The following is a 25,744-nucleotide window of genomic DNA, read 5'->3' as shown; positions in this document are numbered from 1 at the left end:
CTGTCAGTGTCTGTTTTCTTTGAATCCCATTATCTGAAGGTTCATGTGTAGCTCTTCTCTCTGATCTCCTGACCTCATAAACGCTTATTTAAGCTATATTCTTATCAGTTTAATAAGAAGTGAGCTTTGATGAGTGTTTATGGAGTCAGGAGATCAGAGATAAAAGCCACACATGACGGGATTCAAAGAAAACAGAAACTGACAGTCTGCAAAGAGACTGATTTTTAACCCTTGTAGCTCAGAAATGGCTGAACATTTTTAATAAAGACCATCTGAAAACATGATTTTTAGCAATCATAAAAAATGCCCCAAAGATGTCCATAGCCTTTAAATTTGGCTAATGATAGGGTTTCCTAATCTGAAATTAACAAGAACGTTTTCTTCTGCAGATGTGAAGGAGATATAGTAGGTTACATTTGATTTGATGCGTGGGCTTGGGCACTATTACTTTTGGCTCATGGTTGAATGTAAGGGCGTATGTATATGGGGTGCAGAGGTAGCAGTCGCTACTGGGCCCAGGAGCCTGAGGGGGGCCCTTGTGCCGAATAAGAAGACAGCGGTATTATAGAAAGTGCATGCTGGTTAAATTACACCTCTGGGAAGGGGTTATGCCGTTTCAATTTTTGTCTCAGGCAGCATGAAGGCTATGTGCTTCCCTGCCCCAGAGGGAAGAGGGGCTCAAGATGAACTCTTGTACCCAGGCCATTAGCCTTTGGCTACATGCAAATTGCAAACGTCCGTATGTCATCTGGTTTTTTTTGCGGATCCATTGTAACAATGCCTATCCTTGTCTGCAAAACGGACAAGAATAGGACATGTTCTTTTTTTTTTGCGGGGCTACGGAACGGACATACTGATGCGGAAAGCACACAGTGTGCTGTCCGCATTTTTTGCTGACCCATTGAAATAAATGGGTCCGCATCCTATCCCCCCAAAAAACGGAATGAACATGGAAACAAAATACGTTTGTGTGCATGTAGCCTTTAGCTACATCCCTGGTTGAATGTACCCATTTAGTGAAGGCCTGACACTAGTTAAAGAGTCCTTGTTACCCCCCATGTCTGTTTTAGTAACTACTTGCATCTCTCATGTAAAAATAATTCTGGAGCATCTACTCTATGAATATATTGCTAACAGTTTGCAATGAAGGTCCAGCTGGGTATTACTAGTTTGGGGGGGGGGGGTGTTGTCCCTGCACAGTCTGACACTCTTTAGTCAATGCTGCCAGTGTCAGACTGTGCAGGCCCCCCCCCCCCCATCACAACTAGTAACCCCCATCTGGACCTTCATTCCTGCCGGAATAATAAAAGGAACGGCACATCACAGATTGATAAGAAAGGACAGGACAGTTAGTTCTCTCACCATTGACAGGACGTTGTGAAATGCCGGCGTTACCATAGCTGGTCTTTGCCTCGGCACCATAATCTTCCAGGTATGCAACTAGTGGAAGAAAAATTAGACATTTAAATTAGAATTCAGCTATAATCCCTGATTATTGTGTGAGAGATATATAGTAATAGTGTTCACGTGATATAGTTACCGAAGTCAGAATCCGATATATAATAAGGGTCGTTTTCGTCATCAAAACCTTCCTGAGACATCTGAAGAAACAAATGGAAATCAATGTAAGCCATAAAATAAATACATTTAAAGGGATTTTCCAGAAGTACAGGACTGACAACCTATCCTCAGGATCAATCATCAATATAAGTCTGGGGGGGAAATAGGGGTTAGGGATCTGACACCCAGTACCATTACCGATCAGCGCTGAGTGCTGCAGCCTCCTCACAGCTTACCAAGCACAGCGCCATACATTGTATAGTGGCGGTGTACGGTATTGCAGCCCAGGCCCATTCACTTCAATAGACCTGAGCCAGTGAATGTGACGTCAGTGGCCTAGGATGAAGCCGCAGCAATCAACAGAGCGTCGCGGCCTCTTCAAACAACTGACCGGCGGGGAATGGCATGGACTTACGGGACAGGAATGTAATACTACCACTTTACCAAGCTTTGGTGCGGCCTCATCTGGAATATGCAGTTCAGTCCATAAAAAGGATGCCCTGGAGCTGGAAAAATTACAAAAGAGGGCAACTAAACTGATGAAGGGCCTGCAGGGTCTTAGTTATGAGGAAAGATTAAAAGAATGAAATGTATTTGGTCTTGAGAAGAGGCGTCTAAGGGGACATGATTAACATATACAAATGTATAACTGGGCCGTACAAAAAATATACTGAAAAGCTGTTCCATGTAAGGCTACTTTCACACTTGCGTTTACATTTTTCAGTATTGAGATGTGGCAGAGGATCTCACTATTGGAGAAAAGCGCTTCCGTTTTGTCCCCATTCATTGTCAATGGTGACAAAACGTAAATGTACAGAACGGAGTGCACCAAAATACATTCCATTCCATTTGGTTGCGTTCCCATACCGGAGAGCAAACCGCAGCAAGCTGTGGTTTTCTTTCTGTCATGGGATGGGGAGCAAAAATTTGTCATGAACACTATTCAAAGTCAATGGGGACGGATTAGTTTTCTCAGACACAATAGAAAACGGATCCGTTCCCAATGGACTTCCAATGGAGTTCATGCCGGATCAGTCATTGCTATGTTAAAGATAAAACAACTGGATCCGTTAATCATGGATGCAGGCGGTTGTATTATCACTAACGGAAAGCGTTTTTGCTGAGCCCTGCCAGATCAGGCAAAGATGCAAGTGTGAAAGTAACCTTAAATGCCCTCAAAAGACAAGATGGCACTGCCTCCAACTGGAGGAGAAAAGTTCAGTCTTCAGAAGTGTCGAGGCTTCTTTACAGTACCATATTAGGCCTCATTCACATGAACGATACGGATTGGCTCAGGATGCGTTCAGTGAAACTCGCACGATTTCGCAAGCAAGTTCAGTCAGTTTTGTCTATGATTGCGTTCAGTGTTTCAGTTCAAGAATAACAATCTACATCTCCTAGTAACCATCAGTGAAAAATTAATTACATCCGGATGCAATGTGTTTTTCACTGAAGCTCCATTATTTTCTATGGGGCCAGGTGTCACGGATTAAGTATAGGAGGTAACACCAAACTGACAACCAGGAGGGAAATGGAAAGCCACTAGGCCTCAACGCTAGGGACAGGAAAAGGTCACCTCATAGTAACCCTACTCCTGACCCCTAACCGTATGGGCACACCTTGAAGGTAGAAATGCCCATACCCTGGGACCCTGGAGACCCTAGAGAGCCCTAAGAATATTGTCAGGGTTGAGGCAACCCGTTCCTTCCTCGATGAAACAGCCATCTCCCTGAGGCCTAGTAACAACAAGCAAGGAAGGGAAAACAAAACACAAACGCGACACTTAACTTCTGTAGTGATGGACGAGCAGGAACACCAGAGACGACCTCACACCAGCTCAGCCAAACCCAAATAAAGCTATCTACTGCACAGTTAAAAGGGTGGGGCAACACTAAATAGGGTAGAGTAATGAATACTAAGCTACGCCTGAAACAGGGGATGAGGTCACAAACAAACACAGAAGAAAGAGTAATTAAAGAGGCTGTTAGATTCCTTCACACTCCACCAGTCTCCTTGATCTCCTGACATCTGTCACAGAAGGGACCGTGACAGTACCCCAGGCACCCAGGACCGACCTTATCAGGATGAGTTCTGTGAAAGGCCTTCACAAGATGATTAGCATTAACATCGGCCACTGGAACCCACATCCTCTCCTCTGGTCCGTACCCTTTCCAGTGGACGAGATAATGGAGGGATCTACAGAGAACTCGGGAGTCCACAATCCTGTTGATCTGAAATTCTAAATTACCGTCCACCATGAAAGGAGCGGGAGGCAAGGAGGACAGCTTAACAAGTTCGACACATTTTTTCAACGACTTATGAAATACGTTTTGAGTTTTCAAAGCCTGAGGAAGTTCAAGACGGAAGACTTCAGGCTTAACAATGGCAGTGATCTTATATGGACCAATAAATCTTGGGCCCAACTTCCAAGAAGGTACCTTAAGCTTTTAAAGGGTTTCTGTCATCAGAAATAAGGTTATGTAGCTGACTGACATTAGCGATGTGCTAATGTCAGCAGTACATAACAGTGTGCTTTATAACTCCCTGCCTGCCGCCGTTCTCTTAAAATAAAGACTTTTAAAATAAGCTAATGAGCCTCTAGGTGCTACTGGGGCGTTGCTTCAGCACCTAGAGGCTTGGTCTATGCACTCTTTGGCACATCCAGGTCCAGTTGATTGACTTTCGAGTTCTCCTCAGTGTCCCGTAAATCCCATGCCTGCGCCGTCTCGTTTACTATTCGGCGCAGGCGCAGTGAGTAAAGGACGCGCACTTGCTGCCGGCTTTACTCACTGCGCTGAATACTAAAAGGGACGGCGCAGGCGCGGGATTTATGGGACACTCTCATGTCTGGACTATTCATACGTCTCCTGTCAGCCACACGCCTATACTTGTTGCCCATCTTTTTCAGGTTATTTTGAATTTTCCTCCAAATAGAAGACAAAGAAGAGGAAAATCTTTCCTCCTCAGGAATACCGGAAGTTTGGGAACCAGAAATTGTGCCAAACTGCGGATGGAACCCACATGCCCCAAAAAAGGGCGACTTATCAGTGGACTCGTGTCTACGGTTATTAACGCCGAACTCAACGACAAGAATGAAGACGACTCCTCCTGATTCTCCGAAACAAAACATCTCAAGTAAGTCTCCAGATTCTGATTAGTGCGTGAAGTCTGTCCATTCGACTGAGGATGAAAAGCCGAAGGAAAGGACAATTGTACCCCCAGTCGAGTACAGAACGCCTTCCAGAATCTGGACACAACCTGAGTCCCCCGATCAGACACCACATCAGAGGAAATGCCATGTAGTTTCACAATGTTATCATTGAACACCTGTGCAAGAGTTTTGGCATTAGGTAGAGCAGAGGATTCTATTAAATGCGTCATCTTACTAAAACGATTTTTCCGGCCGAATTTGGTAAATACGTGATAAAATCCATAGACAAATGAGTCCAGGGTCTGGACAGGATGGGTAACGGAAGAAGGGATCCGGAAGGCCGAGTATGTGTCACCTTAGCACGAGCACAGATACAACAGGCTGACACATAGTCCTCAACACACTTACGCAGCCCCGGCCACCAAAATCTACGAGAGTTGAGATCCACAGTGCTCCCAGGGTGTCCAGCAAGCACCGCACAGTGATGTTCCTCGAACACCTTGTGACGTAATTTGGAGGGAACAAACAATTTCCCCGGAGGACAAGAGTTCGGTGCATCCCCCTGGGCCTCTAACACCTTTGCCTCAAGGGCGGAAATGACTACCCCTTCAGACAAAATAGGACTATGATTTTTAGAATCACTCCCCCCAGGAAAGCTGTGTGACAAAGCATCCGCCTTGACGTTCTTAACCCCAGGGCGGTAAGTGACAGTAGTGAAGCGTACATATAAGTCATTAAAAGTGACAGGTGCCCCGCCCCCCCTTTAGACACCACCCCCCTCGTCAACACGCCCCTTCCGTCCTCTTGACAGGGCCCCCTCCCACCTTCGCCCCCTCCCAAATCTGAATAATCCTTGCCTGGACATGTCTAGAGAGCAGTTCACCATACCCCTAATGTCAGTATACAAATTGAGCACAAACAAAAACGCGGCGTTTAAAAAAGTTTATTGAGCAGATAAACAACGTACAGAAATACGATGCGATGTTACAACACATAAGTGTTAAGAGATGCAGCACGTTTACATATAAATTCAAGCATTCATGTTACAGCCGTGGTGATATAATAAATTCCTACACAAGTTCCCAGCCTCAGATAATGCAATGAGCGTGACTAAACACACCATAAATGGCTGACCTTTGATCTAAACAACAAAACCCACACCAACAATGAGACATACACTTTTGTTGGTAAATAATTGAGACCATTAAGATGCAGAGTAAAGTCTGAAAAGGAACTTAACAATGAGCCCCGCAAATTTGGTGATAAATACACCATGAGAAAGAATTGGCTCCTGGTAACAGTTCTCATACTGTATCATTCTCTTAGAGTTTATAACAGTGATTTATATAAGTTTAACATGTTTAAAAATAAAATATTAAGCTTATATTAACCAATATATGTATTAAAGGATTATAAATATTGACAATACTAATTAATCCTTCAATCTATCTATAGGACTTTTTTCATGATCTATTATTAAACACAGTATGCCCCTGAAGCGTAGATAAATATTTTAAAATAAAATAATATCTATTTATATAAAAATATATAAAACTAATTTAATAAAATAATATCTAATTTATCTATTATCTACCTATCTATCTACTATTTACCAATTTATCCTATAAAAATCCTATAAACCCCTATCAAGCTATTAAAATCCTAATAAATCCTAATATCTATCTATGTATCTTTCTCTCTATAAATTATCTATCTGTCTAGGTATTTAGACATCTATTCTTTTGATCTATCTATCTATCTATCTGTTATTTATCTATGCATCTATACATCCGTATACCCCATCTATCTAAATTCTATCTATCAATTTATCTATCTATGTATCAATTATCTATCTTCTATCTATCTATCTATCTATCCCATATCTATCTATCTATCTCCTATCTATCTATCTATCTATCTATCTATCTATCTATCTATCCTGTCTATCTATCTATCCTGTCTATCTATCTATCTATCTATCTATCTAGCTAGCTATCTATACTGTCTATCTACAGACATGTCCTAATATAAAGTCTATACATATATCTATGTATCTATCCATCTATCTGTTATCTATCTATTTATCTATACATCCATATAATCCATCTATCTATTATTCTATCTACCTATCTATAGTCTATCTTGCTATCTATCTATCTTTCCATCTATCTATCTATGGGTATAACTCAACGTCACTAACACTCGACTTGTTGATTTTGACAGCTTAAAAGACCTTATGTGGGATTACTTACGCAAACCCGATCCCGAGACGCAGAAAACAATAGGTATAGAGCAAAACAGCATTTTCAGAAATAGGAAGTGTTTGGCCATAGAGACAAGACCGTGTCCTAAGACGCTATTTAAGAGCGACAGCCGCGGCACACAACGTTCCCGGGAGCCGATTCTATCTTTCCATAGCAACTTCTATCACAGAAATTCAACAGATCCCCCTATCTACTAATACACCAGCTGTCGGTCAATTTCTACAAGCAACTAACAAATTTGCTTGAAATCTTACACGCTGGAGCAGGTGGCCATTTGTCTCAGTGGCCAAACCACACATCCCCGCCCCTTTAATTCTTATGTAACATATATTACCAACCCCAATCTGTCACACGTGCATGGCATATCCTGTCGAAATTTTAGCTTCCTCCATCTGTCACAGAAGTTTTTTGCCAGTAGGATGCCTCCATAGTCCCATAGACGGTGGAGCACCTCCCATGTGGAGGCAGACCACCCCACTGCTATAGAGCCTGGGGTGAGAGAGACCTGGCTCTACACCCCCTTTCTTGCTTATAGACATAAAAAAACTGCACCTTCCTACAGCTGCCACTAGGCGGAGATCAGTGCAGAGATATTCCACTGCTTCAGTTCAGTTCCATATAATTTCCTATGCAGTGAGCTCCCTCTAGTGGTGGCTGCAGGTAGACAGTTTTATTATGCAATGGAAAGCAGAGATTTGTAGCTATAGGAGGGGGCAGGGTTTTTATTATTATTACAATTAGTTATAGAATGTCAATTTGGCATAACTCTCATGGGAAGGGAGTCTTACTAAGTTTTCCTATGGTACTCTGTATATTCCCCCGCAAAGCAAGGTTTTTATTGCAGTTTTCTGTTGAATCCAGCAGGAAAAAAAAAACATGGCATGCTCCAAGACAATATTTCATTGCATCTGGGCAAGAATGTAGTACCTTGTGGATGCACCCAGCTGTCACACTGGGTGCTTCCTGTCCTTCTTGCGCATATAGAGCTATTATCGTAATCTAGTAAAGGAGCCAGAAAACTTCTCGCTGTGAAACTACAACTCCCAGCATGCACACTTGCTCGGCTGCTCTTGTAACTCCCATAGAAGTGAATAGAGCATTCTAGGAGTTGTAGTTTCAGAGCAGCTGATGTAGAACCCTGATCTAGTAGATCCCTTAAATCTAAGGCTACTTTCACACTAGCGTTTTGGCTTTCCGTTTGTGAGATCCGTTCAGTTATCTAGGACGTATCAATGGTGATTTTCCAGTGATGTGTTTGCAGATATTTGCACAATATATTCTGATGCAGAGATGAGCGGCGCTACAAATTCACTGCTTATCTCTTCCTGCAGAAGTCGTCTGTTGCAGATTGCAGACTCCTGTACTCACCACACATTGAAATGAAGCTCAAAGGGGTTATCTCATCCCAAACAGTACAGGACAATCTCTGTCTAAGGCCTCATGCACACGACCGTTGTGTTCATCCGTGGCCGTTGTGCCGTTTTCTGTTTTTTTTCGCGGACCCATTGACTTTCTATGGGTCCGTGGAAAAATCGGAAAATGCACCGTTTTGCAGCCGCATCCGTGATCCGTGTATCCTGTCCGTCAAAAAAATAGGACCTGTCCTATTTTTTTGACGGACAACGGTTCACGGACCCATTCAAGTCAATGGGTCCGTGAAAAAACACGGATGCACACAAGATTGGCATCTGTGTCCGTGATCCGTGGCCGTAGGTTACTTTCATACAGACGGATCCGAAGATCCGTCTGCATAAAAGCTTTTTCAGAGCTTTCTCCCTATCACAGCTCAAGAGGCAGTTGAAGGATGGAACTGAGCATGTGCGGCCATCTCAGTGAGCAGGACAAAGAAGTAAGAAAAATAAAAACAGACAGCAGGTGGCGCCATGCAGATTTAATTGAATAGCTAAGTGGCTATACTACATTTTTAATTATAGGCAATTATAAAAATATTCAGATCGAGGTGCTGGTTTGAAAACTGTAGAATATTTTCGTAGGAGAACCCTTTTAACCCCTATAAGCACCGTGCTGCAGACCTTTTTTATAAAAAGAATGAGGGAGTTTTATATCAGTCAATGGTGGACAGGAACCTCCCCTCTTACCCTGCAAAAAGAGGTTCTGCAGCAGCTGATGCGTAGCATAATGCATTGAATGTACACAGTACTGTAAATGATAAAGCAGCAGAGGTTTACTGCATATTGATGCAAAACCGCTGCAATTCATAGTTAACCGCCGCTGTTTTGCCTCATGGTTCTCGGCCGCGCAGCACACCACTGCGCCACAGTTGCAGGACCTAAACGTAGTCTGCCTTGTGGACGCGTCGACTTCTAATATTCTTATAATTTACAGTCAGGGGGACATTATCCCATAAATGTATAGATATCAAAGCAGAGAGGGTGTGCTCCCCTTTAGCAAAAACAAGCAAAGATGGACACATCCAGTTGGTAGTAGATAGTTATAGCCGCACAGTTTTATCCGAGTAACCGCATGATATTAACATGCCTGTAAGGGCTCATGCACACGACTGTATGTATTTTGCAGTCCGCAAAAACGATTACGCAAAAAATACGGTTGACATCCGTGTGCATTCCGTATTTTGCGGAACGGAACAGCTGGCCCCTAATAGAACAGTCCTATCCTTGATAATAGGACATGTTCTAACCTTTTGCGGAATGGACACACGGCAACAGAATGCACACGAAAGTAACTTCCGTTTTTTTTGTTGTGGACCCATTATAATGAATGGTTCCGTATACGGTCCACAAAAAAAAAACGGAACGGACACGGAAAGAAAATACAGTTGTGTGCATGAGCCCTAAGGCTGTGTTCACATCACCGTTTAGCCTTCCGATCTTCTGATCCGTCAGAAGAAGTGGAAAATAAAAACAAAAACAGGATCCTGTAAAAAAAAACGGATCCTGTTGCATCAGTTAGGGTTTATGCACACGAATATATTTTCTTTCCGTGTTGGTTCAGTTTTTTTTGCGGACCGTATGCAGAACCATTCATTTCAATGGGTCTTCAAAAAAAAAGGAAGTAAACCCGTGTGCATTCCGTTTCCGCATTACGGACAAGGATAGGACTGTTCTATTAGGGGCCAGCTGTTCCGTTCCGCAAAATACGGAATGCACACGGACGTCATCCGTATTTATTACGGATTCGTTTTTTGCGGACCGCAAAGTACATACGGTCATGTGCATGAGCCCTGTTGCGTCAGTTGGCATCTATTTGAGGTGTTTCCATCCGAGATTCGTTTTTTGAGACGGAAACAAAAGTTCTGCATGCAGACCTTTTTTTTTCCATCTAAAATAACGGATCTCACACAGAGACAGCTCAAACGGATGCCAACTGACGCAATAGGATCTGGCTTTTTACTCTCTGTCTTCTTTTGACGGATCAGAAGAACGGAAAGCTAAACGGTGATGTGAGCACAGCCTAATGCTAATGGTTATTTGGGTGTCGCTATATGGGGCCCCTTCGTGAGGCGCAGCCTGGGAGGCAGTTTTTGAAGAAGCGACACTGCACAGCCCTGACCTATCGTATATTATAAGGCCTTATGCACACGAACATATATTCTTTCCATTTCTGTTCCGTTTTTTTTGCGGACCGTATACAGAACCATTCATTTCAATGGGACCGCAAAAAAACGGAAGGTACTCCGTGTGCGTTTCTGTATGTCCGCATTTCCGTTCCGCAAAAAAATAGAACATGTCCTATTATTGTCGGCATTACGGACAAGGATAGTACTGTTCTTTTAGGGTCCAGCTGCTCCGTTCCGCAAAATACGGAATGCACGCGGACGTCATTTTTTGCGGATCAGTTTTTTTTGCGGACTGGAAAATACATACGCTCGTGTGCATGAGGCCTAAGTCGTCAATAGTTGTCATTTTGGCACGGCCTTCTACCACAGATGGAGAGGCACTAGCCTCCTCCTGGTCTGTCTACTGAGGCCGCACAGTCGAAAAAGTCTGAGACGTATTGCGATATATTATTATAATAATATTACAGTATTGTCTATAAAGAATAATAAGTGACAATGACTTACTTTTCAGTCTTCCTGTGCGGCAGAGAAGAAACGTGCTGCTGTTCCTGACAGACTTTAGGGCATGAAGTGTCCCTTTCCTTCACATGGTAGGGGGAGGGGGGACAGTCATTGAGGGTGTTTTTAGAGTAAGCATGGGATTCAGCCAGTTCCCTCAGGTTCTCCAGATACAGTTGTTAAAATTACAGCGGCAGCTGGAGATGAGCGCTTCCATTCCATAGTTTGGCTCCTTAGGCTTTTTAAAAGTTGGGTGGTATGTGTGTAGTGTATATCTGGTGTATTTATGTGTGTGTACCATGTATATGGTGTATTTATGTGTGTGTGTGTGTACAATGTATATGGTGTTGTTATGGACTATTGATACAAAATGGATACTTGCTTGTTGAGCTAAGATGGCGGCCAGGCATTCAGCCTACACCTATAAACTAGAATCTTACTTTGTGTTTTTATCATGTGTTTCTTTGTGGTTTCCGTTCAGCTCAAGCAAGCAGCTACAAAGAAAGAAGTAACGGTTTCACCCAGGAACAAGGGGGGGAGGGAGAAGGAATTTCCTCTGGCCGTCAAGGTTACAGAAAAGTAGAGAGTTCATAGCCAATAGAAAATATATACTTTATCTTTCACCCCCCTCCCACTCCCTCCTCTCATGAAACCCATGTTGTTTTCAGAAATAAACCAGAGATACTGATTAACTCCATGTAGTGAGTTGTCTGTCTGATCTCTCCGTGCACGTATCTTAATTTGGAGCAGTACATCAAATCAAACTGGCAGCTTTGTCAGAACCAGAACAATTTTGGCGCCCAATCGTGGGGCTCGAGGATTGGACCCTCTGTTCCCGTACCCCCAGAGACCAGACGAGGAGAGGCGCACTAACGGACACCGGGATCGCAACCCGTGATATGAGGTAGGAAAATTGAGTCATCTTGCCTATAAAGTGTCCCCTGGTGTAGCCTCTTGGTGTTCGTCTGAGGGAGGGGTGCGGAAGCAGTCTGGGACGTCCTCGAGGGCATGAAAGTAAGAACCCCATATGTTTTTTTAAAGTCTTGATGTACTGTGTTGTGCCTATAAGTTGTGAAGACCCTGTTGACAAGTATCATTGACTGAGACACGGAGTTCTCCTGTGTTCCTGTATCGGAGTTCAGCCCGGTGTCTGACTCGAATCTCCATAAAGGGGACGATCACAGATGGGTGGAGAGCGGTTCGCGGTAGCCCAGAGTGTGCTGACCGGGACTCAAAGGTCTTCACGTCCAGTGATTACTCTATGCAGGGGTCTTTAGGCGGCTTCAGTAGGTACGAGAGATAATGGGAAATGAGGAAAGTGTCCCGAAGGGTTACTGTTCACCTGAACAGTACGTGGCGGACAGGAGAGGCAAACGTTTCATAAAAGGATTAAGTAAGTTGGAGAAGAGTTAAAGGTGTCTGTAAAGGAGGCATCCTCATAAAAGGATTAAGTAAGTTGGAGAAGAGTTAAAGGTGTCTGTAAAGGAGGCATCCTATGTAGTGCTACCTGGCAAGTGTTGTTAAACGAGAAGAGAGGGAAGTTAGAAGATGATAAATTGACAGACATGGTCCGTGTGTGGTTGGACTGTAGTAAAGAATTTGAACAGACCGGGGGGGAACTAAATTTTGATGAGAAAAGACAGAGATATTTCTGTAAGCCTGGTGTTGCATTGATACATGAATTGCCACCACCCTATAATGGCGCCGGGAAGAAAGCAGGTGGGTGGACCTGCAAAACATGTGGTCAACAGAATCCCTCCTCCCGTGATACGTGCCTTCCCTGTGGGGTTCCCCACCCACAAAACCACACCTTGGTAACTACTCCCCGGCACGTCCCATCACTTCCCGTGTTAGCTACAGCGCCATCTTGTCCCCAGGCAACGCCCATGAACGGACCTTTAATATCATTCGGTCCGGACCCCCCCCGTCACTCCTATGTCACCCTTGCCCCTTCCTACTACCTTGTACCCGATGATAAACCCGGACGGTACATTCATGCTACCCCACTCACCTGCCACCCTTACTCCTATAATGGTAGGGGGGCAACCTGATGAAGCAGAACAGGGGGATGCAGACGGTGCTGCAGAATCCACAATGGGCATACAAAATGCACCGGGTAATATGCAGACTCCTTCGCGGGGTACCCCGACAGACTACGGTGATCCGCCAACTTTACCCCTGGCACCACAGTGGACTGTACCCATGACCGTGCGCCCATCACGACGTTCACAAGATCAAATACTGCAGGGTCAGATTACAGAGTTACAAAAGAACTTACAGAAAATTGAGCAGGGAAACCTTGAGACACTGAAAGAAGCCCTAGCACTTAACCGGCCACAGGGACCACCAAAATATGTGTCTTTCACCCCACAACAGTTATTCACCATAGTGAATTTACTGCCTGACCCTGAGACCCATCCCATGCCCTTTTTCAGGAAACTGTCCCAAGTGCATCAAACCTATGGGTGCACATGGTCGGACCTGCAAAGTATAGTGGAAAACAAGACAGGTGAATACTCCACACTGATGATGGATCAAATCCACATCCCTGAACTTAAAGGTGCTAACTTTGGCCCCCGGGATCATGAGTCTGGAGAATTCTTTATAGAACAACTACAGAAATGGACAAAAGCTAAATTTGCAGATCATTCCAAGCAGATCATTTCACCACACTGCAGGACAGCTGCGGGGGATCAGTTGACCCCCACCTTTTTTCTTTTCACAGAAATGTTGGTTTCTGCTGTGTTAGTTTAAGCTCCTCTTTCTGATAAGAAACTGTCTCGCTTCTTGGTCTTTGTGGTTTTCACTCAAATTATGTGACACCCACGGCTGCCGGATGTCTGACAATAAAATTCTGCACTGATTTATATGAGCAAGGGGATTCGCTGCAAACCATTTTGCACCTCATCCCCAATACTCTCTGGGCCAGAGGACCCCAGGATATTGGATACCTCAATGTCCCACCAGTCACTGTGACCCTGTAGGACCCCAAAGTCCTACCATACAAAGAGACTGGACCCAGTAGCCAGAGAAGCCCCTTCCTGTGTCAGCGCTATCCATGCTGCCAGCTCTCTTCTAAACGTCACATCTGACGTTGTGCTGGGTCATCCCCTCACTATTCTGGCTCCCCTTGACATTTCTGCCATCCTCGAGCAGACTCAACCTGAACACCTCGCTGCACAGCGCCACCTCCGGCTTCCATGTAGTTTGCTTCTGCCAGCTAATGTCACCATTCAGAGGTGCCACATCCTCCATCCTGCTGCACTCCTTCCTCTTCCAAGGGGGGAGTATAATGGAGATTCTGAAGATTTTATTGATCTACAGGCACACTCGAGCTGACACCTCTGAAGCCAGAGGAAACGCCCTAGCTGACCAAGCAGCCAAGGAAGCAGCAGTGAAAGAGGAAAGAGTCCAGTCAGACCAGATTATAACACAGGAAGACCTGGAACAAGAAGAAATCACATGGGACCTCCTGAAACAAATACAGAAACAGGCCACGCCACAAGAAAAATTGTATTGGCTAAAAGAGTCAGCCCAAGAAGAGAAAGAATCTGGACTGTGGACCCAAGGAAAGAGAGTATCTCTGCCCAAAGCTCTCTATCCTCTGATAGCTTCAATAGCTCATGGGCCCACCCACCAATCTAAGACCATCATGAAAGAACTAATAGACAATGGCCCCAGGGATAACCCCTGTCCTGGTGAGGCATACTCAGTCTTGCCTCATCTGTGCGCAGTGCAACCCGGGAAGACCTGAGCCTACACCAACCAAACGTCTCCCCAAACCCCAGTACCCGTTCCAACGGATTCAAATTGACCACATCCAGATGCCAATGTGCCAAGGGTTTCAATATGTGCTAGTAGTGGTAGACTTGTTCTCTGGGTGGCCAGAAGCCTACCCCGTCCGAAACCAGACAGCAACCACTACTGCAAAAAAAAACTGATGCAGGAGCTTGTCTGTAGGTTCGGAGTACCTGAGGTCATTGAGAGTGATCAGGGCCCAGCATTCACTGCTAGATTAACCCAAGAAGTCTGGAAGATGGTAGGGTCACACTTAGCCTATCACACACCCTACAGACCCCAAAGCGGCGACAAAGTCAAACGACTGAACGGGGTACTGAAGTCCAAGATGCTGAAAATGACTGGGGAGACAGGGCTCAGTTGGGTACAATGCCTGCCAATAGCACTATTTTCAGTTAGACACACCCCTAGGCCTCCACACCAAATTTTGTTTAGGACACGGCCTAGGATGGGACAGTACTTCCCACTGCAAATGCATTATGAATCTGTTGCTAAATATGTGATTGCCCATAGTAAACAATTGTCTAACATATGTGCACAAGTTTTCTCTTCCATTCTAGATCCTGACTCCCTAGAGGGAATACACACTCTCAAACCTGGAGAGTGGGTGGTGGTCAAGAAACACGTCAGAAACACCCTCGAACCACGATACGAGGGGCCGTACCAGGTGTTGCTGACTACCCTGACCTCTGTGAAACTCGAAGGGAGGCTTACCTGGATCCACGCCTCACATTGTAAAAGAGTAAAGGTTGTCCCGACAACCCTGGAACAATAAGCCATGAGGATTCACATACTGATCATGACTTTGACAGTGGGCATATCTGCAGTGTTCACGCCACTGGGTAATGAATGGGACACTGGGCTAATGTCACATGTTTTCCTAGCTGGACACACTGTTATTGCCTCCAAGTACAAACCAAAGGTATGACATTTAGTCCACACACACTCAGGTTGCAATGATTCAAAAACAGACAGCCACGTGCAGTGTATTGGTGTAGATGCTGTGAACGGAAAGGATCTGCCCTGTAACAACCGTACTGTACAGGATCTCCTAACAGGTATATCAGCTAACGACACCGAAAGTCAGTCAAAAGGATATGAGTTGGCGAAAGGGACACAATTAGCCAAACTAATTACCCGATTATTCAATGGCACAGCAGTAGCAGTTCCAGACGACATATACTTAGTTTGTGGACACAAAGCGTACAAATGGTTATCCGAGAATGTCACAGGACTGTGCACCATCGCCAGGCTTACTCCTGCCACCTTTATAGTATCACACTCTCAAATTGACATAAATGCAGTACCTAAACACACCTTGTATCGTAGGGCCAAAGATAACACACCCAGACCAAATGGCAAGCCACATGTAGTAGAGACGAGCATTACCAACAAACTGTTAGTGCCATCTTCATATATCCCATGATAGCGCAGATGTGGGATCATCTGGTAGTAGCAACAGACTACCTGGAGGACCAAATATGGGAAGTGATGAGACTTATGAATACCTCAAACATTGTGCAAAACCAGTTAATCATTGTCACCAACCAACACACATTAGTTCTAGATTATGTTACAGCTAAAGATGGAGGTATGTGCCAGGTTGTGGGACCCTCTTGTTGCCATTACATAGACCCGCAGGGTAATTTGCAAGTTAAGGTGGGTATAGAGAAAATGGCGGATTTAAGAGATAAATGGCTGGATGCACATAAAGCTGATAAAGATACATGGTGGTCTGATACCTTCTCTTCCCTTAACCCCAATAACTGGTTCTGTTCTGGTTCTGACAAAGCTGCCAGATTGATTTGATGTACTGCTCCAAATTAATTAAGATACGTGCACGGAGAGATCAGACAGACAACTCACTACATGGAGTTAATCAGTATCTCTGGTTTATTTCTGAAAACAACATGGGTTTCATGAGAGGAGGGAGTGGGAGGGGGGTGAAAGATAAAGTATATATTTTCTATTGGCTATGAACTCTCTACTTTTCTGTAACCTTGACGGCCAGAGGAAATTCCTTCTCCCTCCCCCCTGGGTGAAACCGTTACTTCTTTCTTTGTAGCTGCTTGCTTGAGCTGAACAGAAACCACAAAGAAACACATGATAAAAACACAAAGTAAGATTCTAGTTTATAGGTGTTGGCTGAATGCCTGGCCACCATCTTAGCTCAACAAGCAAGTATCCATTTTGTATCAATAGTCCATAACAGTCCCCCCTTGGAGACTTGATTGTAGACTTTCCCTTCGCCTAGCGAATCCCCTGGGCATACCATTCGTATCCTCTTCACCCGCAGTGGCGACAACCTACCCCTTATAGGTAGGCTCCCGGTTGCTCGGACTTGTGGTAATACCCTGGGATTCATCTCACCCTATCTCAGCCAGGCATCATTGTGAGGAGGGGGAGCTGTGTTGAACGATGTTTCCTTCTGTCCTTCCTCATCGTAGAGGAGCATAATAGGTCGTTCATCAGTTTTCTTCATTCTTTTTGAAAAGCGGGTCACACAAATAAGAACGAGCTTAATCACTACATATATCACCAATATTATTAGGGCTACCTGCAATATTACCTGGACAATTCCCATGAGCCAACCCCCAATACCTTTGAACCAGTTATTGGGGTTAAGGGAAGAGAAGGTATCAGACCACCATGTATCTTTATCAGCTTTATGTGCATCCAGCCATTTATCTCTTAAATCCGCCATTTTCTCTATACCCACCTTAACTTGCAAATTACCCTGCGGGTCTATGTAATGGCAACAAGAGGGTCCCACAACCTGGCACATACCTCCATCTTTAGCTGTAACATAATCTAGAACTAATGTGTGTTGGTTGGTGACAATGATTAACTGGTTTTGCACAATGTTTGAGGTATTCATAAGTCTCATCACTTCCCATATTTGGTCATCCAGGTAGTCTGTTGCTACTACCAGATGATCCCACATCTGCGCTATCATGGGATATATGAAGATGGAACTAACAATTTTGTTGGTAATGCTCATCTCTACTACATGTGGCTTGCCATTTGGTCTGGGTGTGTTATCTTTGGCCCTATGATACAAGGTGTGTTTAGGTACTGCATTTATGCCAATTTCAGAGTGTGGTACTATAAAGGTGGCAGGAGTAAGCCTGGCGATGGTGCACAGTCCTGTGACATTCTCGGATAACCATTTGTACACTTTGTGTCCACAAACTAAGTATATGTCGTCTGGAACTGCTACTGCTGTGCCATTGAATAATCGGGTAATTAGTTTGGCTAATTGTGTCCCTTTCGCCAACTCATATCCTTTTGACTGACTTTCGGTGTCGTTAGCTAATATACCTGTCAGGAGATCCTGTACAGTACGGTTGTTACAGGGCAGATCCTTTCCGTTCTCAGCATCTACACCAATACACTGCACGTGGCTGTCTGTTTTTGAATCATTGCAACCTGAGTGTATGTGTGGACTAAATGTCATACCTTTGGTTTGTACTTGGAGACAATAACAGTGTGTCCAGCTAGGAAAACATGTGACATTAGCCCAGTGTCCCATTCATTACCCAGTGGCGTGAACACTGCAGATATGCCCACTGTCAAAGTCATGATCAGTATGTGAATCCTCATGGCTTATTGTTCCAGGGTCGTCGGGACAGCCTTTACTCTTTTACAATGTGAGGCGTGGATCCAGGTAAGCCTCCCTTCGAGTTTCACAGAGGTCGGGGTAGTCAGCAACACCTGGTAAGGCCCCTTGTATCGTGGTTCGAGGGTGTTTCTGACGTGTTTCTTGACCACCACCCACTCTCCAGGTTTGAGAGTGTGTATTCCTTCTAGGGAGTCAGGATCTGGAATGGAAGAGAAAACTTGTGCACATATGTTAGACAATTGTTTACTATGGGCAATCACATATTTAGCAACAGATTCATAATGCATTTGCAATTGCTGTGGGAAGTACTGTCCCATCCTAGGCCGTGTCCTAAACAAAATTTGGTGTGGAGGCCTAGGGGTGTGTCTAACTGAAAATAGTGCTATTGGCAGGCATTGTACCCAACTGAGCCCTGTCTCCCCAGTCATTTTCAGCATCTTGGACTTCAGTACCCCGTTCAGTCGTTTGACTTTGTCGCCGCTTTGGGGTCTGTAGGGTGTGTGATAGGCTAAGTGTGACCCTACCATCTTCCAGACTTCTTGGGTTAATCTAGCAGTGAATGCTGGGCCCTGATCACTCTCAATGACCTCAGGTACTCCGAACCTACAGACAAGCTCCTGCATCAGTTTTTTTGCAGTAGTGGTTGCTGTCTGGTTTCGGACGGGGTAGGCTTCTGGCCACCCAGAGAACAAGTCTATCACTACTAGCACATATTGAAACCCTTGGCACATTGGCATCTGGATGTGGTCAATTTGAATCCGTTGGAACGGGTACTGGGCTTTGGGGAGACATTTGGTTGGTGTAGGCTCAGGTCTTCCCGGGTTGCACTGCGCACAGATGAGGCAAGACTGAGTATGCCTCACCAGGACAGGGGTTATCCCTGGGGCCATTGTCTATTAGTTCTTTCATGATGGTCTTAGATTGGTGGGTGGGCCCATGAGCTATTGAAGCTATCAGAGGATAGAGAGCTTTGGGCAGAGATGCTCTCCTTCCTTGGGTCCACAGTCCAGATTCTTTCTCTTCTTGGGCTGACTCTTTTAGCCAATCCAATTTTTCTTGTGGCGTGGCCTGTTTCTGTATTTGTTTCAGGAGGTCCTATGTGATTTCTTCTTGTTCCAGGTCTTCCTGTGTTATCATAATCTGGTCTGACTGGACTCTTTCCTCTTTCACTGCTGCTTCCTTCGCAGCTTGGTCAGCTAGGGCTTTTCCTCTGGCTTCAGAGGTGTCAGCTCGAGTGTGCCTGTAGATCAATAAAATCTTCAGATTCTCCAGTATACTCCCCCCTTGGAAGAGGAAGGAGTGCAGCAGGATTGAGGATGTGGCACCTCTGAATGGTGACATTATCTGGCAGAAGCAAACTACACGGAAGCCGGAGGTGGCGCTGTGCAGTGAGGTGTTTAGGTTGAGTCTGCTGGAGGATGGCAGAAACGTCATGGAGAGCCAGAATAGTGAGGGGATGACCTAGCACAACGTCAGATGTGACGTTTAGAAGAGAGCTGGCAGCATGGATAGCTCTGACACAGGAAGGGGCTTCTCTGGCTACTGGGTCCAGTCTCTTTGTATGGTAGGACTTTGGGGTCCTTCAGGGTCACAGTGACTGGTGGGACATTGAGGTATCCAATATCCTGGGGTCCTCTGGCCCAGAGAGTATTGGGGATGAGGTGCAAAATGGTTTGCAGCGAATCCCCTTGCTCATATAAATCAGTGCAGAATTTTATTGTCAGACATCCGGCAGCCGTGGGTGTCACATAATTTGAGTAAAAACCACAAAGACCAAGAAGCGAGACAGTTTCTTATCAGAAAGAGGAGCTTAAACTAACACAGCAGAAACCTAACATTTCTGTGAAAAGAAAAAAGGTGGGGGTCAACTGATCCCCCGCAGCTGTCCTGCAGTGTGGTGAAATGATCTGCTTGGAATGATCTGCAAATTTAGCTTTTGTCCATTTCTGTAGTTGTTCTATAAAGAATTCTCCAGACTCATGATCCCTGGGGGTCAAAGTTAGCACCTTTAAGTTCAGGGATGTGGATTTGATCCATTATCAGTGTGGAGTATTCACCTGTCTTGTTTTCCACTATACTTTGCAGGTCCGACCATGTGCACCCATAGGTTTGATGCACTTGGGACAGCTTCCTGAAAAAGGGCATGGGATGGGTCTCAGGGTCAGGCAGTAAATTCACTATGGTGAATAACTGTTGTGGGGTGAAAGACACATATTTTGGTGGTCCCTGTGGCCGGTTAAGTGCTAGGGCTTCTTTCAGTGTCTCAAGGTTTCCCTGCTCAATTTTCTGTAAGTTCTTTTGTAACTCTGTAATCTGACCCTGCAGTATTTGATCTTGTGAACGTCGTGATGGGCGCACGGTCATGGGTACAGTCCACTGTGGTGCCAGGGGTAAAGTTGGCGGATCACCGTAGTCTGTCGGGGTACCCCGCGAAGGAGTCTGCATATTACCCGGTGCATTTTGTATGCCCATTGTGGATTCTGCAGCACCGTCTGCATCCCCCTGTTCTGCTTCATCAGGTTGCCCCCCTACCATTATAGGAGTAAGGGTGGCAGGTGAGTGGGGTAGCATGAATGTACCGTCCGGGTTTATCATCGGGTACAAGGTAGTAGGAAGGGGCAAGGGTGACATAGGAGTGACGGGGGGGGGTCCGGACCGAATGATATTAAAGGTCCGTTCATGGGCGTTGCCTGGGGACAAGATGGCGCTGTAGCTAACACGGGAAGTGATGGGACGTGCCGGGGAGTAGTTACCAAGGTGTGGTTTTGTGGGTGGGGAACCCCACAGGGAAGGCACGTATCACGGGAGGAGGGATTCTGTTGACCACATGTTTTGCAGGTCCACCCACCTGCTTTCTTCCCGGCGCCATTATAGGGTGGTGGCAAGTCATGTATCAATGCAACACCAGGCTTACAGAAATATCTCTGTCTTTTCTCATCAAAATTTAGTTCCCCCCCGGTCTGTTCAAATTCTTTACTACAGTCCAACCACACACGGACCATGTCTGTCAATTAATCATCTTCTAACTTCCCTCTCTTCTCGTTTAACAACACTTGCCAGGTAGCACTACATAGGATGCCTCCTTTACAGACACCTTTAACTCTTCTCCAACTTACTTAATCCTTTTATGAGGATGCCTCCTTTACAGACACCTTTAACTCTTCTCCAACTTACTTAATCCTTTTATGAAACGTTTGCCTCTCCTGTCCGCCACGTACTGTTCAGGTGAACAGTAACCCTTCGGGACACTTTCCTCATTTCCCATTATCTCTCGTACCTACTGAAGCCGCCTAAAGACCTCTGCATAGAGTAATCACTGGACGTGAAGACCTTTGAGTTCCGGTCAGCACACTCTGGGCTACCGCGAACCGCTCTCCACCCATCTGTGATCGTCCCCTTTATGGAGATTTGAGTCAGACACCGGGCTGAACTCCGATACAGGAACACAGGAGAACTCCGTGTCTCAGTCAATGATACTTGTCAACAGGGTCTTCACAACTTATAGGCACAACACAGTACATCAAGACTTTAAGAAAACATATGGGGTTCTTACTTTCATGCCCTCGAGGACGTCCCAGACTGCTTCCGCACCCCTCCCTCAGACGAACACCAAGAGGCTACACCAGGGGACACTTTATAGGCAAGATGACTCAATTTTCCTACCTCATATCACGGGTTGCGATCCCGGTGTCCGTTAGTGCGCCTCTCCTCGTCTGGTCTCTGGGGGTACGGGAACAGAGGGTCCAATCCTCGAGCCCCACGATTGGGCGCCAAAATTGTTCTGGTTCTGACAAAGCTGCCAGTTTGATTTGATGTACTGCTCCAAATTAATTAAGATACGTGCACGGAGAGATCAGACAGACAACTCACTACATGGAGTTAATCAGTATCTCTGGTTTATTTCTGAAAACAACATGGGTTTCATGAGAGGAGGGAGTGGGAGGGGGGTGAAAGATAAAGTATATATTTTCTATTGGCTATGAACTCTCTACTTTTCTGTAACCTTGACGGCCAGAGGAAATTCCTTCTCCCTCCCCCCTGGGTGAAACCGTTACTTCTTTCTTTGTAGCTGCTTGCTTGAGCTGAACAGAAACCACAAAGAAACACATGATAAAAACACAAAGTAAGATTCTAGTTTATAGGTGTTGGCTGAATGCCTGGCCACCATCTTAGCTCAACAAGCAAGTATCCATTTTGTATCAATAGTCCATAACAGTTCAAAGGTATTGGGGGTTGGCTCATGGGAATTGTCCAGGTAATATTGCAGGTAGCCCTAATACTATTGGTGATATATGTAGTGATTAAGCTTGTTCTTATTTGTGTGACCCGCTTTTCAAAAAGAATGAAGAAAACTGATGAACGACCTATTATGCTCCTCTACGATGAGGAAGGACAGAAGGAAACATCGTTCAACACAGCTCCCCCTCCTCACAATGATGCCTGGCTGAGATAGGGTGAGATGAATCCCAGGGTATTACCACAAGTCCGAGCAACCGGGAGCCTACCTATAAGGGGTAGGTTGTCGCCACTGCGGGTGAAGAGGATACGAATGGTATGCCCAGGGGATTCGCTAGGCGAAGGGAAAGTCTACAATCAAGTCTCCAAGGGGGGACTGTTATGGACTATTGATACAAAATGGATACTTGCTTGTTGAGCTAAGATGGCGGCCAGGCATTCAGCCTACACCTATAAACTAGAATCTTACTTTGTGTTTTTATCATGTGTTTCTTTGTGGTTTCCGTTCAGCTCAAGCAAGCAGCTACAAAGAAAGAAGTAACGGTTTCACCCAGGAACAAGGGGGGGAGGGAGAAGGAATTTCCTCTGGCCGTCAAGGTTACAGAAAAGTAGAGAGTTCATAGCCAATAGAAAATATATACTTTATCTTTCACCCCCCTCCCACTCCCTCCTCTCATGAAACCCATGTTGTTTTCAGAAATAAACCAGAGATACTGATTAACTCCATGTAGTGAGTTGTCTGTCTGATCTCTCCGTGCACGTATCTTAATTTGGAGCAGTACATCAAATCAAACTGGCAGCTTTGTCAGAACCAGAACAGTGTATTTATGTGTACCATGTATATGGTGTATTTATGTGGGTGTACCATGTATATGGTGTATTTATGTGTGTGTGCCATGTATATGGTGTATTTATGTGTGTGTGTACCATGTATATGGTGTATTTATGTGTGTGTACCATGTATATGGTGTATTTATGTGTGTGTGCCATGTATATGGGATATTTATGTGTGTGTACCATGTATATGGTGTATTTATGTGTGTGTACCAAGTATATGGTGTATTTATGTGTGTGTACAATGTATATGGTGTATTTATGTGTGTGTACCATGTATATGGTGTATTTATGTGTGTGTACCATGTATATGGTGTATTTATGTGTGTGTACCATGTATATGGTGTATTTATGTGTGTGTACCATGTATATGGTGTATTTATGTGTGTGTACCAAGTATATGGTGTATTTATGTGTGTGTACCATGTATATGGTGTATTTATGTGTGTGTACCATGTATATGGTGTATTTATGTGTGTGTACCATGTATATGGTGTATTTATGTGTGTGTACCATGTATATGGTGTATTTATGTGTGTGTACCAAGTATATGGTGTATTTATGTGTGTGTACCATGTATATGGGGTATTTATGTGTGTGTGCCATGTATATGGGATATTTATGTGTGTGTACCATGTATATGGGGTATTTATGTGTGTGTACCATGTATATGGGATATTTATGTGTGTGTACCATGTATATGGTGTATTTATGTGTGTGTACCATGTATATGGTGTATTTATGTGTGTGTACCATGTATATGGTGTATTTATGTGTGTACCATGTATATGGTGTATTTATGTGTGTGTACCATGTATATGGTGTATTTATGTGTGTGTACCATGTATATGGTGTATTTATGTGTGTGTACCATGTATATGGGGTATTTATGTGTGTGTACCATGTATATGGTGTATTTATGTGTGTGTACCATGTATATGGGGTATTTATGTGTGTGTACCATGTATATGGTGTATTTATGTGTGTGTACCATGTATATGGGGTATTTATGTGTGTTGTGGGGATCCGCTCTGGTAGGCAGTGGTAGCGAGTGCAGTATAGAGGCAACACAGAATGGTCTTGGTGTAAAACACGATGCTTTGTTTATTCACACGGTGCATACAAGTGAAAGGCGGTGCAGTTCATAGGGAGGGTGGTCACACACAACAGCAAAATAATAATTCAAACACAGCAAGTCCCTGCTGCCGGCTACTTGAGGCCTGTTTCAGTCACATAAAGCAAAGTCTATTTAAAGCCAGGAGTAATGTCACCTTTTTCTCCTTGGTGAAGTAAGTCCATGGGTCTTGCTTCTAGCCACAGAACACGGATCCCTCCTGGGTTCAGCTGCAGGATCCTGCACAGTCCTCCACAGGCCTCAGCACACAGCCCAGCTCACCTCCACTTCTCACTCTCACAGCCAGAGAACACAGAAGCTTCACATTGCACACCACACCCTTGTTGCTGGTCAGGTTTTTAACCCTTCCCTGCAAAACCTGGCCTGGACCGTGGGGAGACAGGCACCCGCCCGCATATCTGCCTGCTCCCAATAAGAGCCGGCCCGGATCCGCTGTGTTAACAGCATAACCGCTGCAATATGCACTTTTCTGGCTCTTACTCCACCGGTGCCAGGACCCCCGGTGGCACGTACCTGCCGTCTATTACCACCCCAGGTACTCTCCTACAGTGTGTACCAAGTATATGGTGTATTTATGTGTGTGTACCATGTATATGGTGTATTTATGTGTGTGTACCATGTATATGGGGTATTTATGTGTGTGTACCATGTATATGGTGTATTTATGTGTGTGTACCATGTATATGGTGTATTTATGTGTGTGTACCATGTATATGGTGTATTTATGTGTGTGTACCATGTATATGGTGTATTTATGTGTGTGTACCATGTATATGGTGTATTTATGTGTGTGTACCATGTATATGGTGTATTTATGTGTGTGTACCATGTATATGGTGTATTTATGTGTGTGTACCATGTATATGGTGTATTTATGTGTGTGTACCATGTATATGGTGTATTTATGTGTGTGTACCATGTATATGGTGTATTTATGTGTGTGTACCATGTATATGGTGTATTTATGTGTGTGTACCATGTATATGGTGTATTTATGTGTGTGTACCATGTATATGGTGTATTTATGTGTGTGTACCATGTATATGGGATATTTATTTCCCTTACGTCCTAACCAGCAGCACATGTGGGGGGTTTATCCGCCCCAGTG

The 25,744-nt window shown here is 44.7% G+C and overlaps 2 protein-coding genes across 4 annotated transcripts in view; one reads left to right on the top strand and one right to left on the bottom strand.

The window, feature by feature from the left end:
• LOC122946097 overlaps nucleotides 1–24,824 on the bottom strand; it is a 29,491-nt gene extending 4,667 nt beyond the window's left edge. Inside the window, exons 1-3 of one of the 3 annotated variants that reach the window (XM_044305436.1) lie at nucleotides 24,773–24,824; nucleotides 1,541–1,601; nucleotides 1,363–1,440 (exon numbers count right to left, since the gene is read on the bottom strand). In XM_044305436.1, the coding sequence (XP_044161371.1) occupies nucleotides 1,363–1,440; nucleotides 1,541–1,601 (139 nt within the window). In that variant the 5' untranslated portion in view covers nucleotides 24,773–24,824. Of the gene's footprint in view, nucleotides 1–1,362; nucleotides 1,441–1,540; nucleotides 1,672–11,017; nucleotides 11,239–24,772 lie in introns of those variants that run through there. The other 2 variants (XM_044305435.1, XM_044305434.1) reach the window with 2 other exon arrangements.
• Nucleotides 1–25,744, top strand: part of FPGS (folylpolyglutamate synthase) — an 86,263-nt gene that overhangs the window by 8,169 nt on the left and 52,350 nt on the right. The gene's annotated exons all lie outside the window — the stretch shown is intronic.

Source organism: Bufo gargarizans, chromosome 9 (genome assembly GCF_014858855.1).
Source record: "Bufo gargarizans isolate SCDJY-AF-19 chromosome 9, ASM1485885v1, whole genome shotgun sequence".
In the NCBI taxonomy this organism is placed as follows: Eukaryota; Metazoa; Chordata; class Amphibia; order Anura; family Bufonidae; genus Bufo; species Bufo gargarizans.
Note: the sequence above shows the minus strand (reverse complement) of the source record. Positions and strands in the feature narration are given on the sequence as shown.